General features: G+C 43.4%; 1 protein-coding gene across 1 annotated transcript; it reads left to right on the top strand.

Moving 5' to 3' along the window:
- Nucleotides 1-4,257: 4,257 nt before the first annotated feature.
- On the top strand, nt 4,258-21,904 carry cavin2a (caveolae associated protein 2a). The gene is made up of 2 exons (XM_071897823.2): nt 4,258-4,987; nt 20,984-21,904. The coding sequence occupies exons 1-2, from the start codon at nt 4,430-4,432 to the stop codon at nt 21,860-21,862; spliced, it is 1,437 nt and encodes a 478-aa protein (XP_071753924.1). The 5' UTR covers nt 4,258-4,429; the 3' UTR covers nt 21,863-21,904.
- The last annotated feature ends 1,532 nt before the right edge of the window (nt 21,905-23,436 follow it).

The raw sequence follows: 23,436 nt of genomic DNA, 5'->3' as shown, positions 1-23,436 counted from the left end.
GGACTGGATATGTTGTTGGTAATCACCATCATCAGGGGTGCCATTTAGACTCTGAGCAGGGAGCGTGTTGGTTGTGACTCTTGCAGATGTCACATGACCAGGAATGAATGCAACTATGTATAAAGTAGCCTATGAGGACGTTATTGGTGGATTATTAGTTATAAAATATTATATTTGTGGTCAAAAATTAAAATGCTCCTGTGGTTTCAAGCAAAAAAAAGGCTTAACACTCTGAATCCAAAAGCAATTTTTTGCTAATAAGGTTGACTTTAGGAAGTGCATACATCTGATTTAACTTAGTGACTTGGCCTCAGCTTTCTTCTTTTTTGCAGCATCTTGCAAGACATGGAGACATGGAAACTACATTTTCAATTTAGGACTGTCAAGAAGGTTTATTGACTTTTGCATTTTACCCCAGCAGCTTAAATCTGTAACCTATGACTTTATATCAATTTAAGCATCTGCAAACCCACAAATATGAAAGCATCTGTAAACAGAGACGAATACATATAAGTAAAAGTAAACAACATCACTCCAAATGCATGCACAGAAGAGACCACACTTCCATTCCACGTGAGTGCCTCCTCTATCAGGACTCGTCTGTGCGTCTGTGTGAGAAACCCTCATTAAATGTCCCCATGGAGTCTGCCTCAAGGTGTTTTTGCTGCATTCTTGCATCCACATCAAGCAGGCACTCTGACAAACATGTGGCCAGAAACTACTAGGAGGAAGACGGGAAGGCGTGGCAGTCACCATGGCACCAAACAACCAGTCAGTTACTCTGTTTCCACATGGGTTTTGTAATAGCTCCAGAGGGGTTTTGAGAGGTTTCTCTCTTTGAATTCGCTATTTTAATACATTCCTTCAGTAACTGGAATAGGTTTGAAAGATTGACCCACAAAGTATGCTCACAAATCACACATAATCACTTATTTTCTTTGTATGTCTCTTTCAAACACACTTACCCAGTGCCACACATGATGGAGCAAACAGCAGTATCTGTTGTTACTGTTGTTTTTCAGTTTCACATTCCCATTGTGAACTACTGTGGGCAGGTGGTGTGTGTGTGTGTGTGTGTGTGTGTGTGTGTGTGTGTAGGTGTGTGTGTAGGTGTTAAGTTGAAATGAAAACTTCCCTTCTGCCTTTTTGTAGGTCCAAAGAGATCCTGGATTGGGGTTTCAGGTCAATCAAATGAGTTCGGTTGCCTTTGGGGTAAAAAGGAGGGTGATGCCCTCACTGAAATGCAAAGGGATTGCAAATATTCCGCCTCTGCATGAGTTCTTGTTTGATATTCAAAGATGGAAACTTGTTCATCCAGTGTCCTCAAAAAACTAGTCATCCGCCAAGGTAGCTTGCCAACAGCCAACCGTTACAGCGATGCCACGCCCCGCTGAAGGTTTCTAGGCGATCCCAGGAAGGTTCCCAACAACTTAACCACTCATTCACTCAATGCAACTTGCAGTGGCATGTTTACTGAAATGCTTATGGCTGAATGCTGAAAGAAATGCTGTTGCTGCTGGCATGGGTACACCCACCTGAATTTCTTGAGTCGATGAGCTGATTTGGAAGCTTTTCTCTTGCGAAGAAGCAAAAATACCAAAACTGTGCTGTGACTGTAACCTTCTATGCGGAACATGTGCTTTGAAGAGTTCCAGAAAATAATGAGAATCTCGGGTGCTGCGAAACATAATTGAGTTCAGTCAACTGTAATCACCTCTTGGAAAATATGAAAGTATAACCCAGTCCGATGGAAATTTAGAGGAGAACAAGAATAGTCACACAGAATCATCTTCTTGGCTATTGCTCTGCTCTGCTTTACAGCCAAAAACACATACAAAGATCTTATACAGGCACATAAACACACCGAATTGTCAAAATGTATTTGCATTTCTTGGCCTCCAGAGGGCAAATACACCCACTGTATCAAGCTGATTTATAAAGAAGTCCACCCACTTGCCCTTTTGGACTAATTTCCCAACAATCTAAACACATCTCGTGTGCTTGTCATGATTATTTTAATAATACACTGTATTACGTGTAACTGTGTATGTGTGCTAAGGAAATTAGGAGATAAATAGGAAGGCTTGTCGTAACATAGGCGAAGGAAAGTCAACCCTCTTTAACACAACATAGGAAATGTCTACCATAGCACAAGGGACATAGGAGGAATTCACGAAAGCAGACGATAAGCTAGAGAAAGAGGAAGAGATGGGGGAAAGGGAGGGATGGAGAGAGGGGGAGCAGAGGAAAGGAAAGGAGGGGGGACAGTTGGAAGAATGACAGGATGGGAGCGTCGTTCCCTCCGCTCCAAACCCGAGGGTGAAAGTGAGAAAGGTTGGAGTTCAAGTGTTAGGAATGAGAGGTCACACTTTAATGTAAAAAAAAAAAAAAAAAAAAAAAGCTGAATGGCTGAGTGTAGCAGCTTCAGCGTCTCCAAGGGGAAGCAGTGACAGCGAGAGGGGTTCAAAACACAAGGTTGAAGAGGAAGGGAATTTGTTGGGTCGAGTTTGTATCTCTCACACTAAGGCCACTAAAACCTAGCAGCTTTGAAACTTTTGAAGAGAGTCACCTCGAGCACAAGTGTTAGTCTTGGAAGTTGACACGAGGGAGAATTCGGGCAGAACATTTCTGACAACCACAATTACATAGTTGTTGAAAAGGTTTTGAGCTGTTAAAGAAAAACGAAACTAGAGATACACACAGATTATGTCAGGACGTAGTTTGTTCCTGCCTGTTCCGTCTTAGGTATGTCTTTTCTGTGTATATACGCAAGTTGAACTCTACTAAACTAAACTAAACCTTATCTTCTTGAATGCATGAATGTTTTGTCTTGAGCCTACATGAGACGGTGACTGACCAATGCCTAACCATATCAGGCAGAATCCAATAAATCCCAGGTGTGGGCCTGAATGCCTTGCATAGTCTGCAGTGATAAAATAGATTCTTGTCATAGCAAACATGCACTGCTTTTTACTCGAGGGAATCAATTCCACAGATAGATACACATACTTTTCTTACTCATGCAAGAGCATTGTGCACAGACACCCATACACACACAAAGGAACTCACACCTATATATACAGTGTATACGTGCAAACACACTGACACATTCCTGTTAAATCCTGTAACATGTTTGTCACATCACTTATTTGCTTTTAAAACAGGATACTGTGTGTGTGTGTGAATAGAAAAAGACTTACAGTGACAGACAGAGAGAGAGAGAGAGAGAGAGAGAGAGAGAGAGAGAGAGAGAGAGAGAGAGAGAGAGAGAGAGAGAGATGGTGGCACCATGCCAGGGGCACAGATGAGCTCATTGTTGAAACAGGGATTTCCACATTTCCATGTGTCACTGTGCCCCATGCCACAGCACAGAGCACAAAAACAAGAGGAGAGAGGAAAGAGCTCACATATAAAGGCATAGACACACACACACAATCACAAACTAACATGCAAGCACAGACAGGCACACACACACATACACACACACACACACACACACACACACACACACACACACACACACATGCGCACACACACACACACACACACACACACACACACACACACACACACACACCCAGGTCAGGACATAGTGGAAAACATGGTCCATGATTTATCTCAGGCCAAAGTTTCAGTGAAGTTCCTGAAACACAAAAAACCATTATGGTTTAATGCCAGTTTGGATCTTAGTTTTATCTTCACTTTATTTTCTAACACACACACACACACACACACACACACACACACACAGACACACCTATGCACATAATTGTCCCCACACACACGTTAGATTACAATGCAATACAATACAATACAAAAACACACAAGCAAACGCATAGAACAAAAGTCGCCTTCACACATATTTTGCAAATGCATCCAGGCATGATGAACAGTTGAATGGTTGGCAGTCACATGAAAACACACACAGCAAGCAAACACGCACTCTCTCACTCACTCAGACACACACACACACACACACACACATACACACACACACACACACACACACAAAACCTCTACCTATCCATTCTGTCAATGTAGGGCTAGGCCTGCTCTGTTTCCACAGCAACCAAGCCCCTCCCTTTGGCTTGCAGGGGAGGTGTTTTGAAAGTTCAGCGTGTGTGTGTGTGTGTGTGTGTGTGTGTGTGTGTGTGTGTGTGTGTGTGTGTGTGGAGAGATAGATAGATAAAGAGAGAGGGAGAGAGAGAGAGAGAGAGAGAGAGAGAGAGAGAGAGTAAAAAAAAGGGGAGTGGATACCAAAACAAGTCAGTGAAGTAAAACTCTTTCTCTTCAGTTCTCAACTGGAGCAACTGACAGCAGCAACAACGAGGTATTAAACAGTGAGACTATTAACAACTCAAATCACACGCCACCGCTTTATTTACTTTATTTACCTTCCTTAAACCGGACATTTGACCAAGTCTGAACGATGGGAGAAGACTCGTCCCACGCCGAGCGCAGCAGCACCTCCAGCAGCAACCCCGCCACCCCGCAGCAGCCGCAGCCGCAGCCGCCGCCCGAAGACGCGGAACTTCTCATCCCGAGCTTCAGCCCGGGTCCGACCCCGTCCTCCCCGGCCAGCACCCTCACCCGGCTGGGCTTGAAATCTCCCACCAGCCCGACTTCAGCCGTGCCGGGCAGCCCGGCGGACCGCGGACAGGTGAGCGCCATCACCGTGGTGGCGCTGCTGGACAAGCTGGTCAACATGCTGGAGGCGGTGCAGGACAACCAGCGGCGGATGGAGCAGCGGCAGGCCGACCTGGAGGGCGTCGTGCGCGGGGTCCAAGGGGACGTCACGCGCCTGTCCAAGACCCACACCACCACCTCCAACAGCGTCAGCAAGCTGCTCGAGCGCTCCCGGAAGGTCAGCGGGCACATGAAGGAGGTCAGGGAGCGCATGGACAAGCAGGCGGTGCAGGTGAAGCGGCTGGAGGCCAACCACCACCACCTGCTGAAGAGGAACCACTTTAAAGTGCTCATCTTCCAGGTAAGACAGGCGAGAAGGGGGTGGTGCAAGTAGAGGAATACGAGAAAGAACTCAAGTAAACCTAGATGATACATTTAAAAACAAAGGGAAAGAAAGTCCCTATAGGAGTATTCGGGTATAGGGGATATTATAGTGATTCCATGGGAGATAAAGACTTATAAGGTCACTATAAACTCACTATTGAGTGCCACAGACATTCCATAATAAGTCATTTTAAGGAATTTATACTTCTTTAGGGCTAGTACATGAGGACTGGTTATAAGTGAATGCAGTGTGTGTGTGAGTGAGTGAGAGAGACAGAGAGAGAGAGAGACAGACAGACAGGGAGATTGCTGTGGGTACATGTGCCTTCATATTTGACTAGTGGTGGGTGTGTTTGGGTGTGCAGACGCTGCATGTGTGTGTGGTTGGCACTGACACGTGACAGCAGTAGGCCTACTGCCCTGCTGGATATACCTGGAAAAACAGCACTTAATTACATTTTTGAACACAAGACTTGAGCACTCTGTTTAGGTCGTTATACAAATGATGTGATGGGGCTGTTTGCAGCTGTCTGACTCTGGAAAGATATTTCAAGCTAATAGAAGCATTGATTATTTACCCAGGTCCCATAAATGTGGTGGGGTTAGATTAATCTCATTAGCTTTATTAGTTATACGCCAAATATTAGTAAAAGTTCTGAAGAATGGTGTGTGTGTGTGTGTGTGTGTGTGTGTGTGTGTGTATCTGTCTGTCTGTCTGTCTTGTCGTTCTCTGTGCAACCATGTGTGTTAGTTTGTCTCTTTTATGGAGATAATAGTTATTGTGTGTGTGTGTGTATGTGTGTGTCAGAGAGAGAAATTTTGTGTCTGTACAGGCATTATGTCTCTGCCCAATTATGTACTTTGTGTGTGTGTGTGTGTGTGTGTGTGTGTGTGTGTGTGTGTGTGTGTGTGTGTGAGAGAAGAAGGGTGTGCCTGGGAATGGAGCTATAGAGGATAATAGAGGAGGGCTCAGACACTGACTGTGACTGGATCTGTTTACACCCCACAGTCATAATTCAGAAAGTTAAATGACATTTAGACGGATTACATGAACTAGCGTCTCATACCTATCTAAATCTTAAGGTAAAATTCTCTGCTGGCATTGAAAAAGTCATTAACTTTTCCACTTTCCCAAGGAAATGTAGTTTGAGTGGAAAATATTGAGAACACCTTCCTATATTGAGTTGCACTTTGTCTTACAATGTCTCATAAAACAAAGGCATAAAAACACTTCCTTAAACCAAAGGAATAAAAATACTTCCTTAAACCTCTCTTACCTAACCTAAGCCTAACCCCTGAAGCAGATTTAATATGTGAAATCTATAATGGATCATAGTTAGATCATAGCTTTCACCTGGATTCACTTGCTATTTCAGCAGGTGTTCCTGATATTTCCACTTAACCAAAAAAACAAAAACTTAACTCTAACACTTCAGAAGAAAAAGCTTCACCCTTAAAAGTTTTAGTTCCAACTCTTAACACCTTTGTTATACACTGTTATTCTACACACTCATGATTGTCAAGAGTTTGTGATTAGCATGATCTGAGAGTATGCCGTAAAGGGGTGTGTGTCTGTGTGTGCGTGTGTGTGCGTGTGTGTGTGTGTGTGTGTGTGTGCATGTGGGGCTGATTGTGCATGAATGAGTAGGTGTGTCCACGCACATTTTTTCTTTCCCAAATTTGTTTATTAGAGTCTCAGAACAAGTTTCACTGTTCACTTAATTAAAGGTATGACAACAATAAAACAAAAATAAAATAAGAATAAAAAAAAACAACAACAGACAAGTCAGAACAGGCCAGACCAAAATCCGTGCATGTTGTTGTGTGTGGGCGCGTCTGTGCGTGTTTGCATGTGTGTACATGCGTGTGCTCAGGCAGTGAAAGGGTGGCCGCTGTTGACACAGGCCGAGCCACTGAGAGCTCTTAACCACCGCTGTTATCTGGTTTCCCAGGTACTGAGGTTCTGTTGTTCAAAAGCAACAGGTGCCAAGACCTCAGTGTGTCCTACGTGGCTCTGACTGTGGGCGGGTCGGCCTCATGCACCGCACAGTCGGGACCTCGCATTGATTTGATTGAATCCCTGGCTGGTGGTTATGTGCTGGAAAGGAGTGCCCTCTTCTTTTAATGATAGCAATGACAGTGGATGATGGTGTTTTCCTTTTATTGCATTGTCAAATTCCAGCTGTCCTCTGGACTTTTTTTTTATTAATCTTGGCCAAAGTTGTTGGCCGCTCCACACAGCCAGGTGTTTTCCTGGCCACAAATATCCATGCCCCTAAATGTCAAGCAAGCATTTTTTTTCCTTCAATACAGCATGTGGATGAGTTTCAGTATTGTCTTTTTTCTTTGCATAAGCCGGTTTAGTTAGTCCCATTGCCGTATGTTTTTTTTATGCTTGCAAATATCCATCCCTGCACAAAAATCACTTCACTTCCACATCACTGGTGACCTCACGTCTTAAGTGCCTCTACTGGTAGTTGATCTTTATTATAGCTTAGCTTAGTATTATTAGAGCATGTAGGCCTGTATTTTTTGGTTGACTGCATCTGACAGCTGTGGAAAATTGCCACATCCCTATCACGAGTGTAGTGTTATGGATGGGCTTCAGTTAAAAGTGCTGGAGTGTTTTTTTCTTCTCTAATCTTTGAGTCGCACCATGAGTGTTGCCTTTGTAGATGGGTGTAGCACGTATGACCTCAGTGTGTGCGCCTGTGTGTGTGTGTGTGTGTGTGTGTGTGTGCACGTTGGCCGTTGGAGGTTATGCTGATGTGTTGGGTCAGGTGTATGCGGTTACAGAGCTGGTAAATGAGACTTGGCGCGCCCGAGGGGACTCAGGAATAAATGAACTAAGTGCAGCCCTTGTTCCTTCCCCTCCCTGTGTTTCTCTCTCCTGCTGACTCTTTCTCTGTGACCATCACTCCATTTTTTGCCTCTCTATGTCTTTCTGCCTCGCCTACCTCCTCTCTTTTTTTTTCCTCCTTTGCTTGCTGCTTTGCTTGCTTTTTTCCTCCATCGCTGTTCTCTCTCACTTTCTAGTCTGATATGGTGTACCGGTTTAGTACATCGTGTTTTTAATGTGGCCTGTTGTTCTCAAATGGAAACAATAAAGGTACAATAAAATGCAAATTCAAAACCAAATTCTCTCCTGCGCGCGCTCTCTCTCTCTCTCTCTCTCTCTCTCTCCCTTTCTCCCTCTCTCTCTCTCTCTCTCTCTCTCTCTCTCTCTCTCTCTCCCTACTTAACCTCATACCACCTTTTTGGTCAAGCCACCTGTCCTGATTCCCTGAAACTACAAGAAGCACATGTCCTGATCCTCACGCTGGTCTCTGATAATGCAAATGTACTGCACACCCAAGAGCAAAACTCCCTGTGCTTGCCCTCTAGCTATTGGCCCAGCGGCCCTCTCCGCTCCTCTCCTCCCCGATCGACAGAATTGATCAAGAACACTTGGCACCCTGTACGTGCCAGCTGAGGTGGAAACACAGAGGGCTTCTGGGTAAATGCTGCAGCCTCTGACCGTGGTCCGTCAGAAATGACAGGGCTGTCTGCCGCTCTGCTGCGCTCCTCTTCTTAACGAGGGCTAATGAGGACTTAATTGCCGCAGTTTGGACCTTGTTTGTTTGTGTTTGTGCACCAGTGCTTTTCCTGTCTCCAGATCCCCCTCCCTTCTCTAGGCCTTTTCTGTAACACACACACACTCGCACACACACACATGCAAAGCACACACACAATTCCCAGCCATTTAAGATTCCAGTACGTGCAGTGAAGTAACTTGTTTATGACGTTGTTGGTGGTTGGTGCTGGGTGAAAAGGTGAAAGGTTTTGTATTGGAAAGGGGTAAATAATAAATCTCCAGTATGACAGAGAGTGAGGGAGAGAAAGAGAGAGACAGAGGGAGAAAGAGTATAAATATTTATCTGCAAATATTTTCATCTCCTATTATTTATAGCAGATTAATTAAAGGTTCCCATTACCTCAATGTTTCAATATCACCAATCACCCATGGCGACCCACAAGCTTATATAATATATCATCTCCACACATCTCAGCATCTCACTTGCAATATCACTATGGCATGTTACGTAAAATGTTTCCATCGCTGCGTATTTGGAATTTAATTTCCTGTGACAGAAGTCATTTGTTTCTGAGTAGATCCAAATCTCCCCTCCACTGTTTATTTCACAATGGAATTTCAGCACTCTGAACGAGTCAACAACAGTAGCAAATTTAATTTAAACACTGAGAGAATTTCATTTTCCCCCCTCGCTCTCCCCATGCAGAGTTTTGCTAGCTGTGTGGCGTTGAGATGGGAGTTGTGTGGCTCCAGGGGCGGGATGGGAAGGAGCTGTTCGGTGATAGTGAGCGTTTCTGGGACTCCTAATCACACAGTGGCAGGGAGTGACAACAACAGCCAGGGCCTTCTCACTCACACACACTATCGGAGCACATTCATATCACATCGCAAGGGAAGAATAACATGTTTCTCAACCAAAGCAAACACACTGACTCCATCTTATCACAACATGAATTTTGTTGCTATTGTGCCCTATTGAAGTTGTGCTGTAGGACCTGTGAATGAAAGTTGGTTTGAGAAAATGCACAATAGCTCAGACATTGCAACTTTTTTTTTCTTTGTTTCTCATGATAGAGTTATTGTGCATGTTTGTACATTTTTGAACAAATCAGAGTACAAGTAGTATTCATTAAACCAGTGTAAAATAAATTCACTGTAAACAGATTATGCAACTTTTCAATCTATCGCCACGCATTGACGAGTCACTCAGTTAAGTACAGTGGATGTTTACGGAAGTTTTGAGTGATTGGCTTAACTTCAGTCATTGTAAATGTTTGCTTTGCTACCAATAGTCATGCATGCCTTTGTATTGTGACTCTTGACCAAAGGTTGTGACTTAATATTAGCTTTCAGCAACAGGGAGTAAAGTCTGTTTATCCAGACTCTGTTCATATTGTAGTAGGTAGTTTTCAGCCTCGCCCGAATCCCTAACGTTTAGCTTCATAAAGCAACGCTCACTAGTGTGAAATAGAGCTTCATTAGGGTCTGAAAATCAAAACCTGGCCTGATCTGAACCTAAAAAGAAAATGTCCAGATCCAAATCAAGACATCGGTACATCTTTGTTTTCATTAGCCCAAACCCAACTAAAGCCCAAAATTGCTACAAATACATTGTTAATTTCAGTTTTTGCAGTGCATTACAGTATATTGTTAATATTTCATAACCAAGCCTCACCCATATCCAAGCCAGTAGGTGAAAAATGCAGCTGGACCCGAACCCATCAGGTCCAGTTGGGTCCCGTCCTGTTCATAAATATCCAGTATGAAGTGGCCTTTAGAACTCTGCAAGCAAAAAAAAATCCAAATAATGCACCTTCTCCCCACAAATGCAACCCTTTAAGCCAATGAAATAGAAGCACAACATGTCGCTTCCCAATGGCTTTGACCTGCACAGAAAGAAGTTTGTTACACACAGTCAACTCTCAAAGTTAAACTAGAATATAGAACAATAATGCAACTTGGATTACCTTGTTCCCAAAATATATGTCAAAGTTTATTCAGGTAGACTTTTGGTGTAATGACTTTTTTAGAGCGTACATTGAATGTGTCGGCTGCATAGTGACCCATTATATATCATATCCATTTCCACAGGTTAGAGCAGGCCACTTGCTGTAGGCTACAGCTGGGATTTGCGGTGTGTGTGTGTGTGTGTGAGTGTGTGTGTGTCCCTCTAGCAGGTGTTGTATTCCACTGGGCTGGGCTCACCAACTCCTAGCCCAGAGCAATGCTGCTTTAATGCACACACACACATACTTCTTGCATTCTAGCCTACCAAGCTCTGACCCTGACACAAGTAATAATCCGTGACATTTTCATATATATACATTACATCTCCCTTTTGCTGCTCTCTATCACCGATTGATGTAATACAATTCAACCTCTACTCAGTTCATGAAAGCTTTTACATGTGCTGTTCTTAACACCCAGTGTCGGGTATTCTTTCCCAGGATAAATCCACACAGGGAGTGATGCGTTTTACAGTACAACAGCCAGCAACAGTGGAATAAACAGCAATTTGGAATAAACAGAAGAAGAACTGGGTAGATAGCACGAGCGGCAATAGCCACCATGGCTGAACAGACAAAGAAAAGTACAAAAACTCAAACTTCATCAACAGGAAATCCAAGGAAACAGACGTCACAGTACTGGACTCACTGTTTGATTGACAAGATCACCAGTTTAACCTTTATCTAGGGGACAGTTTGCTGGGCATGGATGCTGATTCATATAAATTAAAGACATATTCAGTACATATATTCATAGTTACTGGAGCAGTTGGCGGGTTAAGTGCCTTGCTGAGGGGCACCTTGGTGTTTTTCATTCACTTTAATTGGCTAGATTTTCCCAGACAGTCCAAGGATTTGAGCTGGCGTCCTTCCAGTCTCAAGCACACTTTCTTTAGTCTACCACCGACTGCCAGCACACAAGCTTCGAAGTTCATAAATCTCATAATTACACAAACTACAAATTCTGAGTGAGATCATAAGCATGTCTAGAGCGGTGGCACGGGACATGAGAGTCTGAAAACGAAGCGGGTCTCAGTGGTGACAGCCTAACATCGCCGTGCAGCCTGTGAGGCATGCTCGGCGGAGCCTAAATGAACAACAAGGTTTGTTTACACCATGGCTTCTCGCTTTGTTATCATTCTTATTTTCCCTTTGGGGTTCATTCCTTAGATAATCCTCCCAGTTTTCAGGCAACACGAAGAAAAGGAGGGGTGGGGGGGGGGGGGTGGGGGGGGGAGGAAGAAGTATTAGAGGGAGAAAAGGAAGACAGAGAATGAAAGAGATACAGCATACACAGAATAATGACAGCTTGGCTCAGATTTAGATGTCACATCGGTTTGCCCCACAGGACAATGCAATAAGAGTGAGTGTAGACAGTCACACAACAAAGTATTTTAAAGTAGTTTGTATATCTTGCTGGCAATATACGATATACCTGACAGTATATGGGGAAGAGAAAGAGAAAGAGAAATGTATGTGACTTGAGGAGTGCTACTCTTACTTAAGTGCTTGCTCTTCTGCCTGTCGTCACATTCAGGTTTGACAAGTCTGCCTGACTGTTTCGCTCTCTGAGGCCAATGTGAGTTGGCTGCCAGCTGCAACCACAGTTGTAAAGCACTAGTTTGACTACTTGATGTGACTTTGTTGGCCTTTCTAATCCTTTAAAAACAACATAACATGCAAATTTGATATCGTTAGAGAGACTGTGCTTCCCTCCATGATGGAATGATAATGTAGGATAATGCAAGCTATGGGCAAGATTAGATAGATAGCAAGATAGACTGCTCAGTAAGTTGTTTTAAGTTGTGTTGATGTCTTTTTTTATCTCATTTTTATTTGATGAGAATTATAAGTCATTGGTTATGGAGAATATATAGAAAAAAAAATGTTGAAATTTGCAAAGGAATAGGAACAAAGCAATAAAGCTGTGTATACAAAACATGCATAAAGGTGGCAGCTCCCTATACTGATATAAATTAGTTCTCCCAGTTTATCCCATGGTGCAATGCGCACACAGCATTTGCGCTGCGTCTTCTCTGTCTGAAGTGCAAAGAGCACATTAACATGGATACTTTGCACTGTGGGACAAGTGAAAAAGGGAATGACATCAAATTAGAATTATATACCTCCTGCTCTCACACTCTCTCTCTGTCTCTCATTTGCTCTTTTTCTGTGTAGCTCTCTCTCGCTTCTCTCTCTATCTTTCATACACACACAGCATGACATTATACATGCAGGTGGTGACTTATCTAAGGGATAACTGTATCTAATTGGCTAAAGAAACAGCTCTGGGAGACCCGCTGCTGGTATCCCGCCAAAAAAGCTCAAGGTCCTGTTACAAAAAAACAAGTGAAACCAACCGTCCTCCTTTCATGGCCTCCTTCCATCTCCCTGTTTCTCCATCGTCAGACTCTCCAGGACTCTATCTGTGTGTTTGTTCCTCCTTGACTGTTCAAACCCCAGCATCCACCCAAACCCCTTGCCAAGGTCATAAGGTCCGTGGCAGGGAAAGGGAAAACAATAGCCATTTTGTTTCTCACTGTACATATTTCTCTACACTCCTAAATAGAACATGTCTCCAGATAACACAATGACTTCCTGGTTTAGTGGACACTTGTGTCCTATGTAGCAAGTAAACATTGTGACAATTGGTGGCAGGTTTGTAAAAAAAAAAAAACGCACGGTGTCTCTGCACGGCCCTTATCAAACAATGGCACTGATATGCACAGCTTGGGATTGTACTGAATCAATGCTAAAAGGGGGATCTTGAGAGATTTAAACAAAGGAGCTAAAGCAGATTAGCATAGCCATGGTGTAGCATCACAATTGGAGTACCAAAGGAATTTGTCATAATAACACTACAAATTTCACCCTACATACCTCACACTGAGTGCAAAGGGGCAGTGCAAGACAAGCAGTGTGAGTGCAAGTTGAGCAATGTAGCAAGTGACAAGTAATGCATTGGTCCAGTGAAGCATGGGGTTATTATAATCAATAGAATGAGATGTATTATGAGAATTGGAGAGCATAAATTGCAGAAACTGAAAGTCTGAAGAACATGGATGTGCAGCCGCTGATATCCTGTAAATTGTCGGCTGAGCGGACAGGTTCCTGCAGACGTTAATCCTCATCATCATTCGTGTCAACAGGAATGATCATCGAGTGCCATAATCACCACATTCCACCAGCATGTTAGCATGACATTGGGCCTGAATTGGTTATTGTGTTGTGTAATTACGCAAGCTTTGCAAGGCCAGTAAACATGCCTTGTTTTTTGGTGAGGCAGATATGGGAGGGGCGGGGATGGGAAAGAATGCCCTAACTTGTTGTGCAATGCTTTGTGGGTATTTAGCTAGGAGGCATGATTAGGAATTGACATATTGGTGACAAAGAATTTATGATAGTCGTATAACATCTGTGTTGAAATCATAACGCTTGTCACAGTGTGTCAAACGTACCGTGTACAGTATATGCCCACTCACATAGTGTAGGAGGAGTATTATGTTTTATGGTAACTCAATCCTGTGACACATGACAGCAAAATCTCATTTCCCTTCCTTCCCTCCTTCCTTCCTTCCTTCCTCTGTCTACGGATGACTGTTCATGCATGCCGGGATGGGAGTGGAGGGGGCACAAAGTTACGTAACAGACAGGGTGGAGTGGAGGTGAAAAAACAAAAACCTCACTGCACCATGATTGGAGGGATATAATCAAAACATATGCAGATTAAGTCAAATTTGCACAGTCACATGAGGCTCAGGAGGACAGTCTTGCGTAGTTGTTGTGTTTCCAGGAGAAGGATGGATGTACAGGGAGGCAATGAAGGATAGTGTGATTTGCTGGGACATCTTGGATGAGGAGGGGTGGGGTCATTAGAGATGAAGAGAGAAAGGCAGATGGAGAGGATGGGGGAAGTGGGAGGGTATGAAAGAGGTGAATAAAGGGAAACAGTCAGAGTTGTGTTTAGTTGTATTTAGTTTTTCTGTGATCTCTTTCTTTCTCCTCTCTTTTCTCTTCTTGGCCTTTCTCTCATCTTTCTATCTTATAATGTATAATGATTGCAGGGGTTTGACGCAGGGGTTTGACGCAAATGCGTGTGTGTGTGTGTGTGTGTGTGTGTGTGTGAGAGAGAGAGAGAGAGGGTGATGTGTTTGTTTGTGTGTATGTGTGTGTGTCTGTGTGTGTGAGTGGTGATGTGTACCCTCTCATTGGTGCAGTTCCCCGGAGGCACCTGACTCACTGTGCCAACACACCTGTACCAACCTCGCCTGTTGGGATTAAGGGAATCTCCATTCATCCTCCGAAGAGCTGTGAAAACACACCTGTTCAAAGCTCTAAACACACACACAAATGCATGCACATATGCACAAACACACACAACTAAATTTGCGCAAATCTGCAATACCAAGTACACTAGATAGTATGGTTGATATATAAGTAAATGAGTAGCATCTTGTCTTCTTGCAGATTTGATTGTAGTGTGTGTGTGTGTGTGTGTGTGTGTGTGTGTGTGTGTGTGTGCATGTGTGTGTATTTTGAATGTGAGTGTAAAGGGAAATGTAACGGTAATCTAACTGCCCTGGAGAAATGTCAAGATTTTCTAAAGCAAGTAGGTGATTGATGTAGGGTGATGATGCAATAGCAAAGAAGGCCTGCACTGTTTTCTTATGGTTGTGGGGTGCTATCGTCTGAGAGTGAAGATAATTCCCATGGAACACGTACCCACATGCACACACACACACACACACACACACACACACACACACACACACACACACCGATACACAACAAGAGAGAATGAGAGGTGGATGCGAGAGAAGCAGTGTAAGATTTCACTACATATGCATGCACATGTACGCGCACACAGACAAACACACACACACACACACACACAGATAAACAAAGGAGTAGAGAGCGACAGATGCAAAAGAAGCAGTATAAGGTATCATTACACATGGATACATAGAGACACACACACACACACACACACACACAGTAACCAGAGCCCTTCTGAGCTCTTTCAGTCAGTCGTGACACCGTCTGCCCCACCCTTATCTCCCCATTTGAATAGAGCAGGACAGTCCAGAGTGACTTACATAAGCTCTCTCTGTAACACTTTGCAGGATTTAGGGCAGGTCCAGGGAAGCAGAAATCATTGCCACAAAAGCCACATTTTTCACTCAGATAAAGAGGACCAAGTGTTAAATGTATCATTCTGGCAAGCAAGCAAGAACTATTAGCTGCCTCTCAGAGTAGTTTGCAGGCCCAGTCTTGATCAAGCCTGCAGTTGTACTGATAGACATTATTTAAAACTGTACTGTGCAATTAGATGCCATTTCTGTTTAACTAACACCTTCAACTGCATTACACAATTGTTCATATATGCTAAATTTAAGGCTCTATTTTTGTGATGGCGCATGGTTGATGGCGTTGATAGCTGGTTGATAGCTTTGTGCCAGCAAAGTGCCATATTCTTTTTCTTGTTTTTTTCTCACCTGCACCCGTTTGGTATTTTGGTGACTTCTGTTTGGCTCTTCGCCTAATATCATTGAACAATTTTCTTCACCGGGCAATGCTTCTTATAGGACCAGAGCAACACAGTAACCAAACGTGTTATCTCCTCCCAAGCTAATTTAACATCATCTGCCCTCGGCGGCTTATTTAAGTGGTATATTTGCTTGTGGTGATTCTGCACCTCCGGCACATGGACATCAGTTTCCTCTTGGGAGAAGGTTTTGTGGTGGAACTGCTCCAGTTGTCTTCCAGAGGTGATTTGATTGGTCATGACTAAAGCCAGGCCCATGTACCTACTGATAATGTATTCCTCTTAATCCAACCATGTTTCCAACTGCGCCGCAGGCACACTGCACACCTCTAGCCATGAAATTACCAAAAATCAGTTGCCATCCCCTGTGCGCTCGCCATGTGCCTTTAACTGCGCTTTGCGGCGTGTGCCATTGATTCACGAAAATAGAGCACAAAATGTGTCCCGTTTGAGGTTCAGGAAGCTAACTGTCACACTAAATAAACTTTGTTTTTTGGTCCACTCTCTCTTTATTTTCTTTTTCTTTCATCTTGTTCTTTTTTTTTTTTTTGTAAACACTGGCTTCTGTCCTACATGGCCACGCATCCACAGACACTGGCACAGAGACACTCAAACACACACACACACACACACACCGAGTTCTCAACTCCTAATGAGTGCTTGCATTGAGGGTACATTAATTACTGGAGTTCCCAAGAGATTGTGCCACAGTGTGAGGTCCAGACACACACACAGCACGGACCAGGGTCAAATTGTATATTTAGAAAATGTTGTTTGTTATAGCTTACTTAACAGATTGATGGGGGTTGTCACATTGGACAATACTACAAAATTTAGACAATCACAGGAAAATATTTGAAAATCAATTTAAGATACTTCTCTGTGATTCAGCTCTAATATTACACTGCCAGAATTGTAGTTGGTGGTAAACCCCAACTATCTGGCACTCCATGCTGATTAAGCCAAACATTTAAGTATTACTGGCAACAACTATTTGACTCCATGACTGAAATGCACACACACAAAGAGAGAATTGTAAAGTGTAAAGTAATATCATCCTCCTACAAGCAAGATAAACATTTTCTGGCATTTCTGCCGAGCTTCCAACATTACTGATACAACAGCAATGACCTTCACGGTTCTTGACTTTTACTTCCACTTTCCGAACACTAAAGCCACCTTCTGATTTGACACACATTTAGACCCACAATCTCTGTGGGTGCGGTGCAGTGTGGGATCAGCAGTAAAATGGGGGCAGTCACCTCATTCAGATATAGCAGGAGGGAGTTGGGGGAGAGAGAGAACAAGCCTGAAAGGGAAGGATAACAGTTAAACCGAGGAAGGTCTAGTTGAAACTAGAGCTGGGCCCCCAGGTGTTATCTCCGTCTTTTGAGATTTGGAGCTGCTCTTTTCCATTCAAATCTCGAGTGCATTACGATTCACAGCTTTTTACAGGATGCTTACATACTCCTAGTGGTTGCTAGTGGTGCATAACAACGTCTTATTCACAAGCTACACTTCCCATAAAAGCAGTTCCTTGACATTTTGAATTGAGGTGTTATTCATCACCAGGCACACTGTCAAGAAATATTTAGAATTGACACTTCGGTTAACCAGCATACTCTATTTTCATAATGGAATCTGCCCTACTACACTCATTCGATTCAACCACACTGCATACAAATCTATAATCGCTGTACCATTACCAAACATTAAGCTCTGAATGCAGGGCCCTGTTCTTAGGGTTGATGATGTACCTTTGAGAACACGCTGACAGATTTACTAGCATTTACTGGGAGATACCACACATGCTTGGCACACACCTGAGCTGTGAATCATGCCTGCATGATCGCATGTTGTAGATCAAGGCGCTGGGTATCAGGTGTCTGGAGGGTGGTAAAAACAAGAGGGTATCTGCATGACTTTCCACTCTCTATGGCCTGTCTATGCATTGTGAAATCATCTAGGTCTCCATATGGGATGTTGATGTGTGACTGAAGTGAACTGTAGTGGATAAAGACCTGGGCAAAATAGCAGTTGCACCTAATTCTTAGTTTTCGTTTTAAATTGCTTCAGCTGTCACTGTATCAGGACAATGCAGAAAGTGACACATAAATTGTATAAGTGGAAATGTAAACTAAACTGTACAAAGTATTAGCAAATGCTATTTGACCCAGGAGGAAGGGATGACTGGACTGCTGTAGATGCATAATAATAGGTTTATGCCACTGATATTATTTGCCTTGACACTGTCATGCATGCATATTGATAAATTGAATTTTTGATTGCACTGCACTCTTTTGATCAATAATCAGTGGAGTCATTCACTTTGCAGATGAATTGCTGATGGGTGTTTTCATTCAGTTCACTGATCACAGTCTCAGACGCTTTGGCCCTTTTTTTCCCCCAACATCAGTAGGAAATAAATCATCCGCAACTATCACAGGTGTCACATCACATGCAAAACCCACTTCGTCAAAATGTGTCGGTGTGTCAGAATGAATCAGAATTGGTTGAAGTTGCCATTGGCTGACTGATTGCAGGCAAAATGTTACTGTCCTCTTCAGGAAATCTTCTTCATTGGTGGTGAGTGAATAATGGGCAGGGGGGGCAGGGCTTTTCCAAACCATCTGGTTGGTCCAGTCCTTAAGTATGTGTTAATGACAGCCCATGTAAGATACATTACACAGTTCTCCAGAAACTTGTGGCATCCTGTTGCTTTAAGCATTCTTACAAAGTGCTAGAGCTGCCATGCATTCCGTGAAACACACTCATGCTTTGATGCAAACTCACTCTTGCACACATATTGCACCGAAACAAATGCATGATTGCACTGAGAGCTGCACACACAGTCACACACACCACTACAGGTATAAAAACATGTGTCATTCCCATATATATTGAGGATGACACTTTACGAGTGTAGTGTGTCTAGTAAATACGTGTGTGTCTAGCTTGGGACCACACATATCTCTGTTACTTTTCACCAAAATAAGAACAACATATTTTGGGTCAATATCTGTTGATATTAACATAGCATGAGGTTAGTGATACAAATGTGTGTTGTTACAAGTTATACACTTGAATGTGTTGAATATGACACAAAGGTGATCCCATATAGTTTGAATTATGGATTTTAGCACATACATTCAATGTGCACATTTTCAAAGGTAAACACCAAGTAATGAAACCACAAGTGTACAGTCAGCAGTTCAGTATTTAGTTGGAGTAACTCCTTCTTCTTTTATCAGCGTAACAAGGTTCAGTCTCTTTGAGGTAGGAAGGATGCATTGAGATTTGCTTCTAGTTCTTGCCTGTACTTTATTTGACACATAAATTAAACACATTATAAATGTTAAAGTCACTGGTCTGCACTCTTTAGATAAAGTATAGTATAGCAGTAACCTTTTCAGTTCAGACATACAGGCATGTTTCCTCAGTCTTCTCTTATCTGTACTGACTCAAACACACATACAGTATATACATACGTGCTGTGTATGTCCTTTTGTGTTTGCGGCAGTGTACAAACTCTGAACTTACTAGTGTAAACCCTCAACTAAAACCCTCAAAATCTCCCCCCATAGCCCTCTATATTATACTTGTTATCATGCTATAGTGGACTGTGATCCTAGTCCATTCAGAAAAATATTCAATACTGTGAATTGTGTAGTCTTCATTAGTTAATGACAAAATTCACTGCTTTTTTGTTGTGGTACACAATGTTGCAGAGCAAAAACGAGTTATGCCTCAATCGAGTTATGCTATCCTTGATTTGATTTGTTTTATTTGGGAAGAAAGTTTATATGTTAAATATCCATATACATGCACATCTTGGGCCCAGACATTAAAGTGTGCTGTATAAGTGTAAATCAAGACCAAGTATGCAAGTATGGCTCATACTTTAAATCAAAACTGATGTTAAAGGAAGGATTTGTGTATAAACGTTTCATATGGAAGTACAGTACGTCAAAAACACTGCAGCTTTACCCTCACTCTTCACTCACTAAGTTAGGCTGGGTGAGAAAGGAACTGAAGGGGGAGGGAGGAATAGGAACTCATAAATCCCCAAAATGGAAAAGTGTGTGTGTGTGTGTGTGTGTGTGTGTGTGTGTGCGCATGTGCATGATTTTGCACAGATGGGTAGACAGCAAGAGAAAGGAAGGAAGGAGCAAGGAGAAAGGCAAACAAATCGAAATTTGCACTCCGGATATTCAACTCATATCTCTCTCACTCTCTATATGGTCATGAATGTGTTCGTGGGTGGAGGGATGAAGGCAGAGAGAGAAATGAAAAGCAGGGAAAACTGAGGGGAGCGTGTGACTCCTGCAGAGAAACAGGTGGAATTCCTCAGATGTCTTGAGGAGAAGACCAGGGAGACATGTGGAGACTGGTTTCCTTAGTCCTCCCCAGGCAGACCAACTCAACATGTCAGAATCTATTGCACATGAACACTGACATCCATTTACAATGGCCAAATGCATGCCACAGAAGTACACATTAACGTGTTTATGGGGAATGTGTGTTTGGAAGTACACCTGAAATATCTTCACTTTGATCATAATGGTCTAAGAATCCCTTAGAAGTCATTCGGACTTGTAAAGTTGCCTCCTCTTAAAGGCTAACACTGTCCATGATCAATTCAAAGACAACATTGGAACTGTAATGCGTACTACAATCTGCAGTAAAGCATAGTCAGTAAACCTGTCTTATGCTCCAATGCTCCATATTTCTCGTTGACCTGCAGTAAAGCTTGGTTCAAGCGATCACGCTTTCCCACATGACTGATCCATATGACCGCCCTCTTCACCCTCTTAACCCACCTCTTTCTGTCCTTCTGTTTCCCCACAGGAAGACAATGAGATCCCCACCAGCGTCTTGGTCAAGGACTCCCTCAAGACCCCACAGCCCAGCCAGTTGGATGCAGAAGCCTCCCAGCCTACTGCTTCTGTTATGGGCTCTGTTGATGGCATCCGCTGCCCGGAGGAGGGTCTCCAGACTATCAGCCTGTCCTCAGACGAGGACGACGATTTTGCAGTGCACCGTGAGGAGGAAGAGATCCTGGAGGGCGAGGTCTTTGTGGGCTTGGGCGCCGCTCGCTCCACTGAGAGATCCCGAGCGGAGAAGCTGAAGCGCTCTAGCCTGAAGAAGGTGGATAGCCTTAAGAAGGCCTTCTCGCGCCAGAGCATTGAGAAGAAGATGAACCAGATCAGCACCAAGATCGTGCCACCTGAGCGGCGTGAGAAAATCAAGAAGAGCCTCACCCCTAACCATCCCAAGAGTCCAACCGCCAAGTCCTCCTCCTTCAAGGTGTCTCCCATGACCTTCAATGTCAAGAAGGTCCGAGACGGGGAGGCCCCCGCGCTTGAAGTGGCCTCGCCTGGGGAAGCAGTCCATGTGGAGATTCCTCCACTGGGCAGCTTGGATGGAGAGCTCCCCTTGGCAGAGGTGCACTCCCAGGAAGGCCTAGTGGAGGAGGTACAGGAGCTGCTGAGTCCCTCCAGCCCAGAGAGCATGAAGGCAGAGCTGGAAATCAACGGAGAAGCAGCAAGTATTGAGTGTGACCTGAATGGCGATCGTCCTGCTGGCCTGGCAGTCCCAGAGCGCGATGAAGACGATGGGGAGGATGAAGAAGAGGAGGAAGAGGAAGAACACCACAAAAGCCCTGTCGAGATGGCGGCAGATGCGCAGATTCCCTCAGCAGCGATTACTGTAGAGCAAGTGTCTTAATCTGATTTGATTTTGTTGAGCATAAATTCCCGTTTCCCATTCCCTTTTTCTCCTCAGTTTTTTCTGTTTATTAAACTCCCAGCAGCACAAATCGTCCTTCCTTTCCAAACAGTCTCTGTAAAGCTCCTCTTTTTGTCTTCACACACACACACACACACACACACACACACACCAGCAAAGTACTCTGCAATCAAACTCAATCAAAGCTTTCTAAGGCATTCCATCCTTGGACCACTCCTGCATCAGTACTTATGATTGTCACCCCTGCAAATGACTGCTATCTAAATAACCTAGATATACTGTACATATGCAAGTAGTTTACCAACTAAACCCCACTAGAAGCCCAGATAGAAGTGCCTATGATCCACTGCAGGTGCTCCCTAAACCCTCTAGTGGGGCTGTCCAAGGAAAGCAACATTGCACCATAATTCACTCTGATCAGCTGGAGCCCACCACTTCAATAGCAGCACATCTCCGGGGCGCTGGGCCAACAATCTCCCTCCTCCTCTGTTTGTCTGTCTCTGGACCTCTCTGTCTCACTGACAAATAGCCTCTTTGTTCTTTGTGTTTTTGTGAAAAATGGTAAACCTTTGGCAAAGGTGGTACTGCCCACAGCTTGTGGAGGCAGTGCGTTGCCAGGTTGTGTGAGAGTTGGAATGGGGAGTTTCTTAAGTTTTCAGTAAAAAGGCCCTGGGGTATTTTTTGGAGTAGAGTGCCTAGACGTTGTTTACAGAATTCCTGTAGACCTTTGCTGCATTAGCCCTGATCTTAGTTAGCAGGTGGATATATTTTAATAGTCCAAGCTGCTCTATCTTGTGTCTTTTCCTTCATCTGCACTTCAAAGTGTATGTTTATTCCAGAATAGGATCAGATTGGTTAAAAAAAAGTTGTCAATCGCAGAAAAGAAGGATAGTCTAAATTTTCTGACTAATTGCACCTATCTGATACTCTGAGACCAAGAATACTTTGCAAAGACTATTTGAAATAGGTCTGAGTTCATTCACATTGATGCAAATGAAGGACATTAATGGCACGACAGGATGGAAGCTGCTGTAGACAGAGAGAAAAATATGTTAGTGATGCAAGGGACCATACAGGTTTAAATACTGACATAACTTTCCTTTCTCCAGCCACTCTTTTGCAGGGCAACCTTCTATGTTTATGTACAGGAATTACTTTATGTCTTTTTATATGGGGAGCACACTACTCACTAGGTTTTTACAACATCATAAAATACTAACTTTATTGACAACTGCCTTGAGTATGTGTACTTTTATAAATGTTGTATCAATGTGAATTTATTTTTTGAGTTACTATATAGTAGTTGGGTGTTTATTGGTTTTCCTTTTCTTTCAGGCATACATAACTTGCATGGTGAAATGTTTACCCGACTGCATGTGTTTAAGATGTAAACACTCAAACTCACACATGAAGATGCTGGGGCTCCACCACAAAAGCCTCCCCCATCATACACACACATGCACACTCCTACATGCACCAACACCTTTAACTCACACAAGCTGGTGTGAGTAATTGCAGTCCTGAAGGGATGGATTCCTGTGCGTTTTGGCGAT

Source organism: Centroberyx gerrardi, chromosome 10 (genome assembly GCF_048128805.1).
Source record: "Centroberyx gerrardi isolate f3 chromosome 10, fCenGer3.hap1.cur.20231027, whole genome shotgun sequence".
Lineage (NCBI taxonomy): Eukaryota > Metazoa > Chordata > Actinopteri > Beryciformes > Berycidae > Centroberyx > Centroberyx gerrardi.
The sequence above is the reverse complement of the archived record's forward strand: the minus strand, read 5'-3'. Positions and strand labels throughout refer to the sequence as shown.

What these genes read in the sequence shown, in the direction of transcription:
- cavin2a (XM_071897823.2), top strand. Translation starts at nt 4,430, where the DNA reads ATGGGAGAAGACTCGTCCCACGCCGAGCGCAGCAGCACCTCCAGCAGC. An exon ending in TTAAAGTGCTCATCTTCCAG is followed by an intron (nt 4,988 to 20,983) that starts GTAAGACAGGCG and finishes GTTTCCCCACAG; the next exon opens with GAAGACAATGAGATCCCCAC.